At 38.9% G+C, this 18,123-nt stretch overlaps 1 protein-coding gene across 1 annotated transcript in view; it reads right to left on the reverse strand.

Moving 5' to 3' along the window:
* Nucleotides 1-8,531, reverse strand: part of mkln1 (muskelin 1, intracellular mediator containing kelch motifs) — a 26,631-nt gene extending 18,100 nt beyond the window's left edge. Inside the window, exons 1-5 of the mRNA XM_023418740.2 lie at nucleotides 8,409-8,531; nucleotides 7,325-7,394; nucleotides 4,965-5,107; nucleotides 3,439-3,527; nucleotides 3,220-3,329 (exon numbers count right to left, since the gene is read on the reverse strand). Of these exons, the coding sequence (XP_023274508.1) occupies nucleotides 3,220-3,329; nucleotides 3,439-3,527; nucleotides 4,965-5,107; nucleotides 7,325-7,394; nucleotides 8,409-8,488 (492 nt within the window). The 5' untranslated portion in view covers nucleotides 8,489-8,531. The remainder of the gene's footprint in view (nucleotides 1-3,219; nucleotides 3,330-3,438; nucleotides 3,528-4,964; nucleotides 5,108-7,324; nucleotides 7,395-8,408) is intronic.
* Nucleotides 8,532-18,123: the final 9,592 nt, after the last annotated feature.

Consider the following 18,123-nt stretch of genomic DNA (forward strand, 5'->3'; position numbering starts at 1 on the left):
TATCCTTACTATTTATTAAACACACACAACAGACCTAACATGTTTGAATATAAAGAACTTGTTTGTCTGTATCAGGACCAGAAGTCCAGTCCAGTCTTCCCAGTGATGGACCAGCACCTGCCTTTTCTTCTGGGTCTGGCCTCATCAACCATCAACAACCACATTACAGTAACACCTCAGAGTATTATCCCTGCACAGAACATATATTGTCTATATTGTGATCTTTTGCACATCCTGCTCAGCAGGAGTTTTGTCAACACGTTTAGTTGTTTTCATTGTTTTATTTTCTTTATATGTGTATCTATTTATATTTATCTTTTTGACTGTTGCAGTATTTTACCTTTTTATAGTTATTTCCTGTTAATATGTGTATTGTATACTGCATCAAACAGCAAGCCAAATATCTTGTAAGTAAAAACCTACCTGGCAATAAACCTTATTCTCTGATTCTGCCTTTGTGATGATGTCATCATCCCTTCCTCATGCTGCTGTAGCCTGATGTGTCATGCAGTGTCCCCTTGCCTTCGTATTTTTATGTGTAAATAAAAACATACTGTTTGTATTACAAGTACTGTTCCAGTGCTATCAACAATTTTAATTATCAACAATAAATGCACCTATAAGGGGAAAACAACAATATGATTAACTGGACAGGGGTGAAGAGGTGAAATGCTGCCCCCTATGGAGGTGGATCAAGTAGCACGATCTTACACCTTTAAAGTAAAAAAAATCCTGAGCCTGAAATTTTGTTTTGGGGGGCTGCACAGATTCACTTCTTTTTAATGGCATGTGCTTTGCACCATTTATTAAAAAATACTATATGTCGACAGTAACAGTGCAACAGCTCTAAAGCGCGAGCAACTTCTGGGAGAAAAACTTCTGGATTATTACAATTCGGAAAAAAAGATTTGCACATATACAATATGTGCTTTGGACCAGTTTTCTCAATTCTCTATAAAAGTATGTGCAATGTAAGAGACAACTGTAAACAATACTGCAATACTATAGCAACGTTTAAGTGTCTCCTTCTGGAAAACAGATAATAATGGAAAATAAATAAATAAATATTGTGAATATTTATAATGTAATATATTGATAGAAATAACATACAGTAACATTGAAGTGCTTAAAGAACTGGTAAACTGTAGTTTAAAGTGAAATCAAGAAGACCACTATCACTTATTTCTTCAGTCTTTTCAGGTTGTAAACAAAGAAATTGTGCAGGACAGATCATTTTCAGCAATGAACGTATTTTTAGATCGCAGACACAGTCAGTCATTGATGACAACCATAACTGTTGCTACCGGTAACTCAGTTTTATGTTGGAGTGCGCGGACAGCAGCTTTATGACCGGGGTCCAATTCATGACGGGAGATCACTTTTTTACCGCTGTTGGCAGATAGCAGGTTCCTCGAGCGCGCCGTGCAGAAACAAGCACCCGGTTCCTTCAATCCGCTGGGTCCTACAGTGCCAGTGTTGCCAAGACCGGCCCTGCTCTGCTTCTGATTGGCTAGTAAACGAGTGAGAGCTGCGTTTCTCTCATACCATTGGTAGGTGAACTTTATTACCGCGAAAATGATAAACTGCGTCCACAACAAATTCCCAAGTGTTTTTGACTTTTAATTTAAAATCTTTTCTAACCCTTACGCCAGAGATCCGGCACGGTGCCAGAATACTTTAAACCCTGCCAGTCGTCAGGACTTCTGGAACTTTGGGATGTCACAATGGAGCAGTCACCCCTCTCAACCATGCCCCAAGCCCCGCACACCTGGTCCCACCATTAGGGCTGAACGATTTGGGAAAATAATCTAATTTCGCTCAGTGATCTTTGTCTGGTGGTATTTGGCTTACTGGACACACTGGCGGTCGGCATTGCAACTATCGAACATGGCTAATTGTGCTGATACAGGTTAATAGCGTTGCCTCGTGACGTAGCAACGGTAGCAAGGAAGGTTCTGCACAATACCTGACGCTGTGCAGCAGCATCTTTTTAAAGCCAAAATGGTTCCACACAACCGACCTACTGTTCCTCTTTCATAGTTTATGCAGTGCCAGGTTCTGTCGAGCCTGAGGCCATTATACAACAGGTCAAAGTGTAGCGTGCCACTTCGTTGCTCCCTCTTTTAGCCGACTGCTCTACTCTCGCTTGCATGTCACATGACCAGAGTGTAATCGCAGCCTTTGCGGTTAGAAAATCTTGTTTTATCATATTGCGACATTATCGCAAAAGCAATTAATTATTCTGCCCTACCAACCATCCAACCCTACAGGATTTGGTTTCTCTGAGTGTTTACCTGAAATCTGCTATATTTTTATTGGATCACTCAGAAAACAGTCAGCCAATCGGAAGAGAGGCTCAGAGCCTCCTCTACTTCTGATTGGCTGCCTGAGAGAGTAGATGTACAACTACACTGAGATGGTTTTTGGTTCTTAAAACCAAATTACCACCATTATTTTGAAGTAAGACCCAAACTACAGTAAACTGGATTTATTCTTTCAGCCGGCGTTGACAAATTGAAGTTTCACTTCTTTATTTAATGAAAAAGCATTATGTAGAACAACCTTTATATTTAGTAAATAAGGTGTAAAAACAAATATAATTTAGGTATTGAAAACACTACTTAGCCCTTTTAGAGCCATGAAGCTGTTTGTTGAGTATGGGACTGTAGTTCTATCCTGTTACAAAAGAACAGACCCAAAATGTCAAGTTTTAATGGCTGATGATAGATGTTTGCGTTCATGTTGCCTAAAGTTACTTCAAGCTTGGACAGTGTAGCACAACATGAACTGAGGTCAAACTGCATTTTTTTATGATGCAGTGAATTCTGGTATCAAGATTAAGTTCATCCAGATGAGAGGAATTTAAAAAAGAGACTGAAAATGGGAGCGAGGGATGACAAGTTAATGAAACTGCCCAATTAATGAGATCCTGCTGAGTCTATGTGGCTTTAATTTTCAATCCCTGGTTGGCCTGTAATTAACCTAAAATAACACTTAACAAAATTGAAGCAAGTTCATTGTTTTCACAGTGATCTGATAAAAGAAGACAAACTGCCCGCATGAGTATATACTGTGTGTTGTTCAGGGACACCTCAGAGGTACTTGTTGCAGAAGTTTAGTTCTCTTGCCAGCCAATAATTGACCTAATTACTGAATCATGCTTTCTGAATCTGATTCAACCATGCATCCCCTACCTCCAGGCATACATCAAGTACTTACCTTGCTATACCAGTTAAGGCAGGGCTGCACCACATCAGGATCTTCAATACCATGCAGCTCAATGTACCAGATGCTGAAGTTAAAACTAGGACCCCAAGACATCAGAGGCACTGAGACAACAAGGAGGAGAAAATGGAGGAAGAGAAGAATAGTGTAAAAAGACATGTTCACCATGTAACACAAAGCTCACACAACAATATAAACAGTATCAGCTCTCACCTATTTTGACAAATCTGCAGGGAAACATCTGCTCATCGATCTTGTGCTTTAAGGTGAACGTTTCCTTGTTGTAGTCATTCTTAAGGCCACTGAAGAGAAAAAGAGAGAATGAAGATACTGCAGCTGTTTCAGATGCCAACAGCTTCCATACTCGAGCAGAACTGATCTCTCCACCAGTTCTGCTCGACACTCACTCTTTCTCAGATACCCTGAGAATGACATTTACATTTTAAAGCTTTATCAAAACTAAACAAAACTGTCATAACAAACAAAGCATTCATTATTTACATTTAACAACCAGAGGATTCACAACATTCACTCAAAATCAGGCAGGGGAGGTGAATAGACACAGCCATTTATGGCTATGCAGTTCTCCCTCTCTTTTGAAAATTCTATTTACAACCAGGAAAAACTAAGTCTAATAAACTGAACTAAATGACGTCATCAGTCTATCGATCTCCTCTGCTCTGTTTAATCACAGCCCAGCGTCTACACACAACAGCACTTCAATGATAGTTGGTTGGAGAGTGTGTGTGTGTGTGTGTGTGTGTGTGTGTGCACGATGGTGTGTGTTTGTGTGTTTGTGTGTGTGTGTGTGTGTGTGTGTGTGTGTGTGTGTGACAAGCAAACATCAGTTATATGGAAGGGATGCCGATGTGAAGCTTTAAGCAGGGCAAATCACATTTAACATGAATTAACAAATAATAATACCAAGTTAAAAGGTCCATATAGAATTAAGGTAGATGTCCATGTGTTGTTTGATTATAAAGCAGGTCTAGGTTCTATATTAATACTGTGAAAGTATCAAAGCGCTCAGTCCACAGAGAAATGCACACAGCCTGTATTAAGAAACTGAGACTTAAAACCAGCTGTCAGGACTTCTGTAACTTTGTGATGTCTTAACAAAGCAGTCACCAGCCTCCAAGTCCCGCCCACCTGGACCCACCATCCAACCTTGCAGGATTTGGATCACTCAGAAAACAGCATCCTCTACTACTGATTGGCTGCCTGAGAGAGTAGATGTACAGCTACACTGAGATGGTTTTTGGTTCTTAAAACCAAATTACCACCATTATTTTGAAGTAAGAATCAAACTACAGTAACTGGATTTATTCTTTAAGCGAGCGTTGACAAATTGAAGGTTCACTTCTTTACTTAATGAAAAAGGATTATGTAGAGCAACCTTTATATTTAGTAAATAAGGTGTAAAAACAGATATAATTTAGGTATTGGCAAGACTACTTAGCCCTCTTCCATTAGAGCCATGAAGCTGGTTTTGGTACCCATCCCTAGCTATCAACAATCAACCCTATTGCCTATGGGACCTTCCCTTGCCCTTAAAATGTCCTCTGAGGCAGCACTTACCCCTACATTGTACATCACCCCCCAGTGATCTCCAAACAATCCCAATTCCTCCCACAATTTAACATAAAATACTGCATTGATTAGCTGCAAATTCAGTCATTTCTGACTGCAATAATCAGAAAACGAGTTGGATTGGTTTTTCATAAGCAGTGACATCTCACCTGGACAAAAGCTCTGTCATGTTCTCTTCACTCATCCCACCAAACACTTTAAACTTCTTCAGATTGCAGACATGAGTCTTCTCATACTTCCCAAAGGTAATGCTCTGAACAATTGCTGGCCTCTCCATTTTCAAGATTAAAAACTGGAGGAAAACAGACAGAAAAATAAAGATGAGACATGAAACAGACTGACAGAGATGACACTATTAGTGTGTCTGGAGGGTTTAATAAATTGACTGCACATACTGCATGCCAGCCACTGTGAAAATGTTTGCTCATTATCTAAACAATTATAGCATGGTGAATCTACTGTATCAGATAATTGGCATTACATTCAATCTATGAGCTGCATCCATGTCAATGGTGCTCTTACAAGCCAGGACATCTAATGACATAATAAAACCACCAGAATGAGGACGAGTGGAGACCACAAGCTTGAACATTGATTAAGGCCCTGTTCAGACCAGGCATCAACATGTGTCTGGGGCACAAGTGGACAGCACTAAGTACAGGAGTGAATTCACCCAAGACACATTGAGGATGCATAGAGATCCAATCACTCAGACCACATTTGAAGCTGGCCTGGGCAACATTGAAGGACCGTCTCCTCAACTGATGTTTGCGGTGTAAGCAGAAGAATGTACCTATTCAGTTGGTTCATACATCGTGTACGTTCTCTTTGTCCAGACTGTCTGGAAATTTTGAGAAGCCAACAGATATATATAACGAGCGCATCAAACATCTTGGGTGATTTGGTTTACCTGGAACACGCCAAGGAAGAGACCCAGACTGTACCGTTTCAATTCCTTCTTCCTCTTTTAATATCTGGGAGACTAGGCACAGACAGGAAGTACCACCCGAGACACACAGGTGTGAACTGACATACTTAGAGCTGTTCACTTGTGATTGGATGAGTCATGTTAATGCCAGGTCTAAACAGGGCCTCAATGTGCCACTGGAAAGCAGACATTTAACAAACAACAGGGACCAATGTTTTCTTACCACTCAAAGGATGTGAACCATGTTCTTTATCAATATTGATCTGGGATTAAGCTTTAATAACACTAATGTCATTTATGAGTCTTTCCATAGGAATTTCACTTTCAACCTTTATAATCAATGATAAATAAAGCAGCTGTGACTTTTGCCTCTCCTGTCAGGCATTGATCTTGTTCTCTTGCCCCAGTTTGTCATGAGTCAATATGCTCCTGCAATGACTCATACTTTCAAGGACATCATCTACAAATCCTTGCCTGTAATTTGACCCACACTTGTTTTATTTGGATGACAGAGGGGGAATTAACCACTCAACAGTGAACAATGAGATTAATGAGCTGTTTTTATAGATCATATCTGTATTTACTTTGAACATTTTTTGCAGCAATCTCTTCTTTTTTTTCCATCAGCTCTACTATAATATGTAGTTCCTTTAAGTATGTCAGCACAAATGAATGATGTTGCAAAACTGATGAAACTACTAACCCACCTCACCCTACCCCCAGTACTGTGTTTTTATTTTGCTCCAGTCATTTTAAGCAACACACTCTAAGACAGACGACCACATATTAGCATAGAAAATGTTTGAATGACTCAAAATTGATATCAGTTAGGGCTGCAATTCACTCAATTTAATTATTTTTATTTGATCAACCAATTAATCTTTCAGTCTATGAAATGTCAGAAAACAGTGAAAATGTCCATCAAAATTTCACAAATCAGGTTCAAATGTCTTATTTTGTCCAACAAACAGTCCAAATCCCTAAGATTTGTTATTTTAATGAGTTCAAGAGATATAATGTGAAAAGGTCTTTTCATGGTTCAAAGAACGCAGACAGTTCAGACCTGTTGACTGCTGGATCTAGCTCTCATAGTAAATAACAGGGAAAGCCTCAAACGGGTACAATCTTCTCTGCGCACAATTTATAACAGTCGTTGTGGTGTTAAGATATTAAAAGGGCCAATAAGATCTTGAGAGGAAACCGGGAAAATGGGGAAACTGTCAAAATAACATCAGCATTGCTTTTCCTAATAAAAGTTTTCAAAAAAACACTTCATGAATTAATAGTAAGTTCTATTATATAGTGCCTGTAGAATAATAAAGCACACAAACTCTTCTGTACTTCACAATTTGGTCTCCCATCAACCTCTCTGTCTCTCTGTACAGAGCACTCAGTCAATAATTCCTACATCTCCTAATGCATGTGTCCTCCAACTTTATCTCTGGTATCTGACATTCATTACTGCCTGCATAAGTAAATGCACAGGCAGCAATCCTGTCAGAGCGCTGTTCCATGTGGAGATCCATCTGACACAGTGAAGTCATATGAGGGATCGGTGCATCTGTGCAGCAGTGGACATACCTGTGGAGGGTAGTTGCTCTCAGAAGACCACCTGGAAGACTGATCATTAGGTTTGTCCACCAAGATATTCCTAAAAAACACAGAGAGAAAAGGTTATTTACAGCATCTGTAAGTCATAATACAGGCATCACAGTTCAGAATAAACAGGACTGTGTGTGTATGTATATATAAAGGAATCATATAACAATAATGCTGTTTATGAGGTCCAATGAGTCAGTTCAATTATTACAATAACGTCACTAGAAGGCTGTTGTAGTTAGCTAACTAACATAGCTAAACCGGATCTTAGTATTAAACTAGCAACGTGGGAATATTCTAAAACTATGGCCGACTTCGCTTGTAAATGATAACATGTCGGAGTTTCAACATGTGTATGCCTAGCATGAAGTGTGACAGTTGGTTTCTCAAACACCGTTTCAGGTAGCTGATTAGCCGCTGTTGCTAAAGCTGAGCTCAGTGGTTAGATAACAGCAGCTAGTTACCTGTTTAGCCGTGTAGCCAAGTTAGCTTGGGTGGACGTTCGTTATCAATCCACTACGGTATCGGTCTGCACATTACAGAACCGAATTCTATTTGCCGTTTTAACCACCCAGTAGTCTGAAGTATCATACAATTTGCGGAATTAGTATCAGTATGAAGTAGTGAGAATTAATGTTCCAACACAAACTATCCACAAGAGAAGAAAATAAAAATTAAGGTAAACAAAGCAGCTAAAATCGAGGAATAGCGCACAAGAAACAAACTCCATTTATTGCATTATCTAAATGACACAGGGGACTCACTACAAGTTTCAAATTTTATATCAAAACATTATATAGTCGGATATACAATCGTTCACAAGCTACTGTTTAGCTACCACAAACGCTTCAATGAGCCATAAGCAACATGATTGTCGGGTGGCTAAGTATCCAAACCAAACGCCCCTGTCGCTCCTGACGAAGCTAAAGCTAGCTGGCTAGGATCACAGACAGCTAGGCCCGTCAGCCGGGTGGAACAAACACTGGTGCACTGTGGAGATGAAAGACCAGCTGTACCCACATAACCTAATGCATACGCTGGGCCAGCTACTGTGTGCACTACTCACTCTGGTAAATATGTAGAGGAGTAAGAACTCCATTTAAAAACGCTGAAAGTCAGGACTCTGCTCTCAGGAACGACAGCCATCTTGTTGCAGAAAATAACAAGCAACGGGAGGCTAGCACAGAGCGAGCAGTGACGGCCTTAAAGAGACAGTACACCCTGTTCTCTCAGGATTATATCTCTGCAGATAGCAAGTTAAAGTACAGTACTTACCAAGCCAGTGTTCTCGTTATTGGTGTGATGCTTACAGCTTTGAAAGATTACATCCAGGTACTTACCACTCACAGATCTTTCTACGAAGGAGTTTTAGGGCCACAATTAGGAGGAAAAAAGAGAATAAGGTCATTATTTTTACGAGAAAAAAATAGTCATAATATTTCGAGAAAAGAAGTTGTAATATCACGAGAAAAAAACGAATGATATTTCGAGAATAATGTAATATTACACGAATAAAGTCATAATAGTACAAGTGAATGTAAAATTTCGAGAGAAAAAAAGTATAATTTTCATGAATACTACATCAATCAATCAAACAGGTCAAAGGAGAGTCAGTGTCAGCCTGAGCTGCTTCTGGCAGCTGCTGTTTGTTTGTCTAACAGTAGAATAGACTTAGTTTCTTCACAATCTTTTCAATGTCATGATGATGATGAAGATGAAGATGATTATGATGCTAATGAGCCAAAAGATGAAGTATTTCCTTAATTGTGAAACCTCTGCTAAACTAGAACTTCACAAGATGCACCACATTCCTCATTTTGAAGCTTCTGATATTTCCCCTCCAAAACAACACGAAACCTGAAATTACTACTTTATTCTCATAATTATATGAGATATGATATATTGTATATAAATATCATCTTATTCTCAAAATTATCAATGTGACCCTAATACTCAAGTTACATACTTAGCAAGACACGTTTTATTTAGCGCTCTCATTGTTTTGTATTGGTGTGATGCTTACAGCTTGAAAAATTACATCCTGGTACTTAGCACCCACAGACCTCTGGGTGACATTGACCATCAATCAGCGTTCATGAGCCAAAAATGGGGCAAAATGGGCCGCTGGGCCCTTGTTATCATGTTAGCTTATATTGTTCTTTAATTTCTTTTCCCATACTTCCATACAAAGTCACAAATAATCAAATGAACAGTTGCCATACAGTGAACCTTGGGTGTTTTGAAGCCCCTGGGAAAACAACAGCGAACAAACAGCACGTTAAGACATTCAGGCCCGGAATTTTATGATTTTAGGAGCAAGGACATTAAGCCTTCTGTGACACCAAAAAATTTTATGGCACAAAGACCATTGAATGATTTGATGCCTACAAATAAAGACCAGATTTATGTATTTAAATTTGTAGATTTGTACACAGGGTGGTATGCACTTGTTTGCTCACTATTAATTGTGCTATGAATGGTGTGCTGAGGTCCCTTATTTTGATGTGTGTGTGTGTGTGTGTGTGTGTGTGTGTGTGTGTGTGAGTGTGTGTGTGTGTGTGCGTGTTGAGATGGAAAGTTAATTCTTAACCTTGGATACAGTAGTTGACACAACAGTTTTATCACAACATCCATGTAGAAATTGGAGCTTTTAATCATATAAAATGATCTCCATTAGATGAGGAAGATCGCGTGATAAGATCGAAAGCTTTAAAACAGCTACTAAATAGACCTTGTGGAGAAATTAGAAATGAAACTGAGTTTTTGGTATAAACCTTCGGGCTCTGATAACTAACTGGTAGTCACTGGTAGTGAACAAGATTAAATAATCAATAGAAATGAACTGATAAAATTGAAAAGCTCTGTACCTCCAGTGGTACAAGTGTGTTTTGAAATACAAACATTGCTCTCTCCACTGCTACAGCAGCATATTTCTCTGAGTTAATCAGTAAAAATAAACACAATCCTAGATTTCTGTTTGACACCTCACTCAGAAGCAGCGTTTCTGAGCTGCTCACTCTTTACCGCAATATCTACAGTATTTTCTGCAATAAAATAGAGATTAAAATAAATTAGATACAAACTGATTTTGAGATTGTATCTCTTGACCTCTGGCCAGTTTTGGGACCTTCACTGCTAAACATTGTTAATTTATCACTGAGTTCTTGCACTTTCCCACTAGTTTTAAAACTGCTGTGGTTAAACTTTTACTTAAGAAACCATATCTTGATCCAGGGTCATTAGATAACTATCAGCCAGACTCAGACCTTTTCTAAAGCTCCTGACAGAGTTGTGTCTCAGCAGCTTTGGGCTCCCTGTCAAACAATAATCTTTTTGAATCTTTTCCGTAACAGCACGTACTAACATAATAAATGATCTTCTGATCTCTATGGATTCAGATTCCACCCCTGTGCCTGTCTTACTGGACCTCAGTGCATCTTTTGATACCAGATCATTGTATTCTCCTAGACTGATTGGAAAACAAATTCATCATCTCTGGCTTGACACTCACCTGGTTAAAGCCCAACTTATCCTTATTAACAACACATTGTGTCTCCTATAATAATACTATAAAAGCAAATTCTGATGTGTCAGAGCCAGAGGCATATTGTTTTCCGGTTGTCTGTCATCCATATGTATGTACATCCTTCCCATTCTTGTGGACACGATATCGCAGTAACACCTTGACAGAACTTCTTCAAATTTGGTCCAAACATTCACTTGGACTCAAGGACAAACTGCTTACATTTTGTTGGTCAAAGGTCAAAGGTCATGGTTGTGGTGACCTCACAAAATACAGTTTTGGCCTTGTGAACATAATATCTCCATAATGCCTTGGGGGAATTTCTTCAAATTTGGTAAAAACATTCACTTGTATTTAAGGACAAACTGATTGGATGTTGCTGGCTAAAGGTCAAAGGTCACAGTGACCTCATAAAGAATGATTTTGGCCTTGTGAACACAATATCTCCAGAACTCCTCAAAGGGAATCCCTTCGTATTTGGTTCAAACCATAGGTTCAAACATTCACGTGGACTCAAGATCAACAACACATTAAACTTTGTTGTACAAAGGTTAAGGTCATTGTGACCTCACAAACACTTTTTATCCATAACTCAAGGCTTCACAGCAGTTATGACAATATTTCATGCAAATGGTGTGAAGGAGGCAGACAACCACGAGGAGGTTATTCTAGTTTCTCATTATATTTCATCTCTTGGTCAAATTATACCCCTTTTTTACTAAAATTAGTAATTATAAGCAGGCTTTTTCAACACAGGTAAACATGCTAAAAAGGCAATTGAGTCCTCTCACACTGCCACACGAGTTTGCCTTTTTGTTTGAACTGAGAGGAGACACATTACTGCAGGGAGCAATATCAACACATGCACTTACAGAGCACACACACACACACAGACAGTCACAGATTCAAACAGTGAGCTGCTAGCTGCCATGCAGACTGGTAAAATGGATCAGCCCTGTCTCATCCCCAGGACGATGCTTCAATAAGTGTTGTAGCCTCCATATGAGGCGCTTCGGTCAGTGATTGTGTGTTTTTACAACTTATTTCAGGGCTGCAGCTCACTCTCAGAGGAAGGTGTGGCCACGTTATTTCTGGTTTAACAGCACTGTGCTGGACAGGTGACAGGTGTGTTACAGTGTCTGTGCTCTGAAAGAGAAAAAGGGAAAATACCACTGACTACTGATGAGTCATTTTACCTGTGAGTGAATGCCGATTGTACCCTTTTACATTGTCAACAAAAGATGTAAGCAGGTATTAACTGGTGTTAGTAGTTTTTTTGAGTGTTAAAGAGGCTTCATTCACAGTCATCAAATTTATTTTCACTACGCAGATGATACTCAGCTCTATGCAAGTAAAAGGGCTAGTGAAAAGCTGGATATTTCGAAATTTCCTGCTCCCAAAAATGGACCCCCTTTCTCTGGAACAACCTCCCTGCTGACATCACACTGTCTGACTCATCTTTACCCCTCAACTTTCAGTTAGCTCCTTATTCTTTTACTATTTCAGGCTCTGTACCTGTTACCACTCTACCAGGATGGCCTTAGTCTGAATGAACTGGCTAAAGACACTAAATGTAGTGCAGTCTATGTTGTTCTGCCTACAAGATTACTCTAAACTTTCTAAAAGCCACTGCAACACTCTGTTTGTCAATGGCCGCCTACCCAGGTTCTGGTCCAGGTTTCTGCCTCTTTAAAGGAAGTTTTTCCTCATGTACTGCTCCTGGTGGGAATTGTTGGGTTTTCTGTAACTAATATTATAGAGTATAGACCTGCTATGTATGAAAAATGCCCTGAGATTACTTCTGTTGTGATTTAGTGCTACACAAATAAAAACTGACTTAACTTGATTATGAAAATGTGTTTCTGCCTAATAATCTAAAGCCTGTTTGTATAATAAACAACGAGACGATGGATGGCTGTTTCACGCCTTCTCAGTGGGTTTTGCAGAAGACATTTTTAGCTTTCACTTGTTCAGAGGAGCAGATAGCAGAAAACATAAGGCAGGGAGAGGAGAGGTGTCTTTTATGGTGAGAGTTGTACTCACTACACACTAATTCAAGCCACAGGGGGTCAGTGAGCCTCAGAGACCCCCAAACCTCTGGTATGTTCACACGGTCCTGACTGCCATTGAGACTCTCTATCACACTGTTCCATTATTTGCTTTATGTATGTGTTTTTAACCTTATGGCAGTGTGACAGCATGCAAAGTTTGAATTAGAAGTGGGCTCTTTTTCCTTATTGTCTAACATATGCTCTGCTTGTAAACTAGATTTGTCTTTTAAAAATAGAGATAATTGCAGTTTCTCTTATTTCAGACATTTTAAAAGAAATTATTATGTTAATCTCAAGAAAATGAGAAATGATTTGTTTTGGAAGCAATAGGATTCAAGAAACTGAACAGTTGTGGTTTCAGGATACAACAATACTCTGAATGAAAAATAGAAATTATAGTGAAGAAGTTGAAAGTATAGCCTGTAGCTACCCAGCAAGTCTTATTTTAAATGTGATATTTTTGTAAAATCTTGGTAAACGTGTTAGGTCTTGATTAATTAAAGTGGGCCTCTTCCGGGCTTGATGATGTGAAGTGAATCATAATGGTGGTTTTTTCTAAGCACACGTCCAGCTTTTGGCAGAGCCTTATTTCCACTTACTGCAACTTGAAGGACGATGGTCAAGTTTCATGTATGAATTTAAACCCACAAAGTGAGAATGGTTTTACTATTGAGTAAAACAGGCAAATGTGGTTACATCCCATTATGAAGTCCAAAACTCTGGTCCAGATACATTTTATTTGTATTAGTACCTGACATATATTGAATCTATATGAATCATAGTGAAATATTTCTAATGCTATTGGATCTTCAGCTGAGAATGATTCCTAATGACTTTTGTGATTTTTACACCACAACTTGGTCAGCTTGTCCAACACTTAAACCTGCAGTATTTTATTTTCTGGCCACTGGGGGCAGTGCAATTTGCTGTAAATACAACGCTGTACAGCAGTGGCTTATTTTCAACATTAGTATTCACTTGTCATGTGCCACCTGATGCCTGTTTCTCTCTTTTAGCTCCTTTTTTGGTCTCTACCAACTCCTGAGGGAAATAACGGGCACTTGGCTGTGTGATTCGCCTCAAATGAGCCAAGTTGGCAACACTGCAGGCTGTAAACGCCACCCTAATAGAAACTGTTTGTGCCAGTTCATTTTAATAGAGCAATGGCCATTAGGGAAATTCTGACTCAGTCACGTGGCATTCGGTTGACCAGTGGTGGATATATGATCACTCAGTCACTCAGGCAGTCAGCGACATTCGCAATTATAGGGCTGGCCCCACTGTTGGGCCCCAGCCAAAAAGCTTTATACAGCAGGAAGTGAAGAGCTACCTAGGTTGTTCACCACTTGAACATTACACATTGTCATTTGAAGGTTAAAATAAAAATATTAACTAGAGGCAAGCAAGTTCATGGCGTTTTACCTGAAAACCTAATGACCAAATTTCTGCTAGTCTCAGCTGTACTTTAAAATTGCAGCTAACACAGCAATATAGCTAACATGCTAAAACACAATACACACCACTACCCATAAATGCTACAACCTGAAAATGATCATGCTTGTCCTTATTTTTTGCCCTTTACGTAATGTAACATTGTCATATGGCCATATATATATAGAGTTGCTGCTTTGAATATTTTGGCTGAACAGTCAGATGCCTCAGGGTGTTTTCTTAAAAAGAAAAAAATTCAAACATAACCTATGCTGAACAACTCAGACATTGTAACTGTTTATGTAATTATCAAAGAGCAGCCAGGAGCAAATCAAATTGCATCTTGTAGAAAATTTCCTTTGGATCTTTAGATTATATTGTATTGTTTAAAAACTCTTTTAAAAACAAATTTTTATAAAATGTCTTTTAATTCGAGTTCTTCTTATGTTTTATGATCTCATTAATGTATTTATTCTTAAGATTTCTATACACTGTCATTATCATTATTATTATTAGTAGTAATATGCTGAAAGAATGTATGCTTGGGATGCTCAAAAACTCATAAAATTTGGCACACATGTCATAACTGGAAAAAATTGTAAAGTTCTGTAGTGTTTGGGCTTGGGCATTGCCCATGGTCTCCATAGTGCCCCACCAAAACACGGCTATGATGGGATAAAGTCACTGAAACTCAGTGGGATCATTGCACTCATTATTCTGGACATATTTCGTTTTTTTTGGGGGGGGGGGTTTGCGCTACAGGAAGTCAGCCATTTTGGATTTCATAAATTTTCATTTTAGGGGTGCTCGAAAACTCTGGCATCATGTAATATCTGATGTGGGTGTTTGGCATGGTTTTGGCAATATGGTTTCAGGGCGCCCACTAGAAAATTCCAATGAAGTAGCCCTAGTTTCACCTAAATATGTGAAAACTGGTAGGCATGTGTATCATATTTAGATCTACAAAAAAGTCTCTTGGCGCAATACTCCAAACATAACAGGACTTGGCCATTTTGAATTTAGTGTGCACATTGTTTTTTAGTTCTTGTATTGACAAAAGCCAGTAAGTGAAATGTTCAGGGTAGAATGGTACACATTTTCGCCGGTACCTGCCACATTGTGCACCACATGTTTAAAAACGTTACATACATGTGTTTGCTAAATTTACTAAATAGCTGAACTATAATTTTGTTTTCGAAAACTGTGAAACTTACTTCTTTGAAATCCTCTTGATCTGCACCAAACTTTGCAAGTAGAATCTATTCACTCCTGATCAAAAGTTAGAATTTTGTACGTTTTTGACCTGTACGTCCTTTCAGCACGTCCACTGAAGTTTGCGTCACTGCAACCTATGGTCAATTAAGAAGTTCGTCATATATACAAAATCAATTTATTTCAGTATCTCAGCAAGACTTAACTTGAATGCTACCAAAATTGACACAGACATTCTCTATGTTGTGTGTAGAGCTGCTCTATATGAAAAGTGCCTTTACATAACTTCTCTTATGATTCAGTGCTAATTAAACACAATTTACTTGAGCATAATAGAGCCCCTTTAAATAGCATTTAATAATCATGGTAGTATCCATTTTTTTCTGTCGTGTGATGCTGTTTACTTAGAGTGGACTCTTGACATTTTGTCTTAGTGTAACACTCTGGTACTTAAATTTTTATACAATATACAGTATATATATATATATACACTTGCTGGTTTTCAAAGTATTAAATGGTTTTTAGCACAAAAAGCAATACTTTTATGTGGCAGAAAATCATGTTTATTAAAGTAAAGTGTGAATGTAAATGTAATACTGCAATAAACACAGGCAGTGTCTGTTAATTGAATCCATGAATAATCTTGGTTGTGTCTATAGCATCATAAACAGTGAGAGGATCTTAAAGCCACCTGCCAGTCACTGCCTGATCTGAGATCAGCTGTTCTCCACAGTCTTAGTCACCCTGTGGTGATGTCACATATAGCCTGACGTCACTGTGACAGGAATAAATGATGGAAGAGGTGACATTACCAGCCTCATCTTCATCACTAACAGCATCTTCATCACTAACATCACCACTACTATCATCATTTTCATCTCTAACCTCATCTTCATCACTATATTACCAGCATTCATCACCAACATCACCTTCATCACTCTCATCATCTTTATCACTATCTTCATCTTCATCACTAACATTATCTTCATAACTTTCATCATCTTCATCACTCTCGTCATCTTTACCACCATCTTCATCTTCATCACTAACACAATCTTCATCACTCACATCATCTTATCACCATCATCATCTTTATCACTGTATCACCAGCCTAATCTTCAGCACTAACATTATCTTCATCACTCTCATCATCTTCCTCACTATATCACTGTCATCATCTTTATCACTATCATCATCTTTGTCACTACCACCAACACCAGTTACACCATCATAAACCATCATTACATTTTCATCACTCTCATCATCTTCATTACTATCTTCATCAGTCATTAACACAGTAACTGCACTTCTGTTATCATCTTCATCACTATAATCATCTTAATCACTTTCATCAACACCAGTAACACCACTACTATCTTCATCACCACCTTCATTACTATCATCATCATCTTCATCACTATAATCATCTTCATCAGGCATCAACATGAATAACACACTACTATTTTCATCTTCATTCCCATCATCACTATCAGAACACCAGTAAAACTAAAACTATCATTATCTTCATCACTATCATCATCTTCATCACTATTATATGGAGCCCCTAAAGGGACATGAAGAAAAAAAAAAACTTTTCACGTGAGTTTTGCGTGCTCACCAGAAACTTTCGTATGAGAGAAAGTAGGCTTATTTATGGGAGAGCGATTTGGGTGAAACACCATGAAAGTGTGCACATACACATCAAATTAACCACATACACAATGAAAACACGTATATACACACTTTCCACACCCCACCTTCTTAACAAGGCGTGAGACAGGCTTGTGTGTGTTGATGTAGCTACTGACTTCTGGATACATATGACACGCAGCGCTGTGTGCGTGTTTTTTCTGACTGTGGTGTGGCGTATTTTTCAGTGCGCCCGGAAGTTGTTTCAGTGTAACAGGCAGGCACCTGAAACGCAAGTGAGGACCGTCATTTTTAACACCTACTTCCGGTTTCACCTCTTCAAAACAAGTAGCCTATTCTCATATGAGTCTTGAATTTCAAAGAGAAGTCAGTCGTATTTTGTCAGTGAGCAAGTCATTACATTTTGTAGATTGTAAAGCGAAGTATAGTAGCTTTCATTAGCAGACAGAGAAATTAAGTGCATCAAACAAAGGTGACGAGGTTACATTTTATTCTGGAAGTAGTAGAAGTTGCGGTGGTTTCTATTTCAGTGAATTTGACGAGTTTGTCTCTACGGTTTTCAGGAGCTTGGCATGATGGCGCATGCGCGACATCCACCTGTAGACTCCGATAGGCAGCGTCACAGTGGACCATCAGCTCCTTGGAGAAAGTCAAAACTTGATGGAAGTAGAAATGGCAGGCAGCCGTTCGGAGGAAGCTTGAGGTTTTTTTTGAGGAGGCTCCTTGGGTCTTATAATACATGCGCGCACTGAAAAATACGCGGCCCACTATCAGAAAACACGCGCACAGTGTTCCGTGCCAGCGCAATGAGCGCATATGTTATCCAGAAGTCAGTACATAAACACACAAACAGCCTATATCACACTGTGTTAAGATGGTTGGATATGTAAATGCGCAGTGTGTACGCGACCCCC

This window comes from Seriola lalandi, unplaced genomic scaffold, assembly GCF_002814215.2.
Source record: "Seriola lalandi dorsalis isolate HSWRI2012SDOR001 ecotype SW California unplaced genomic scaffold, Sedor1 jcf7180002054584, whole genome shotgun sequence".
Taxonomy (NCBI): Eukaryota; Metazoa; Chordata; class Actinopteri; order Carangiformes; family Carangidae; genus Seriola; species Seriola lalandi.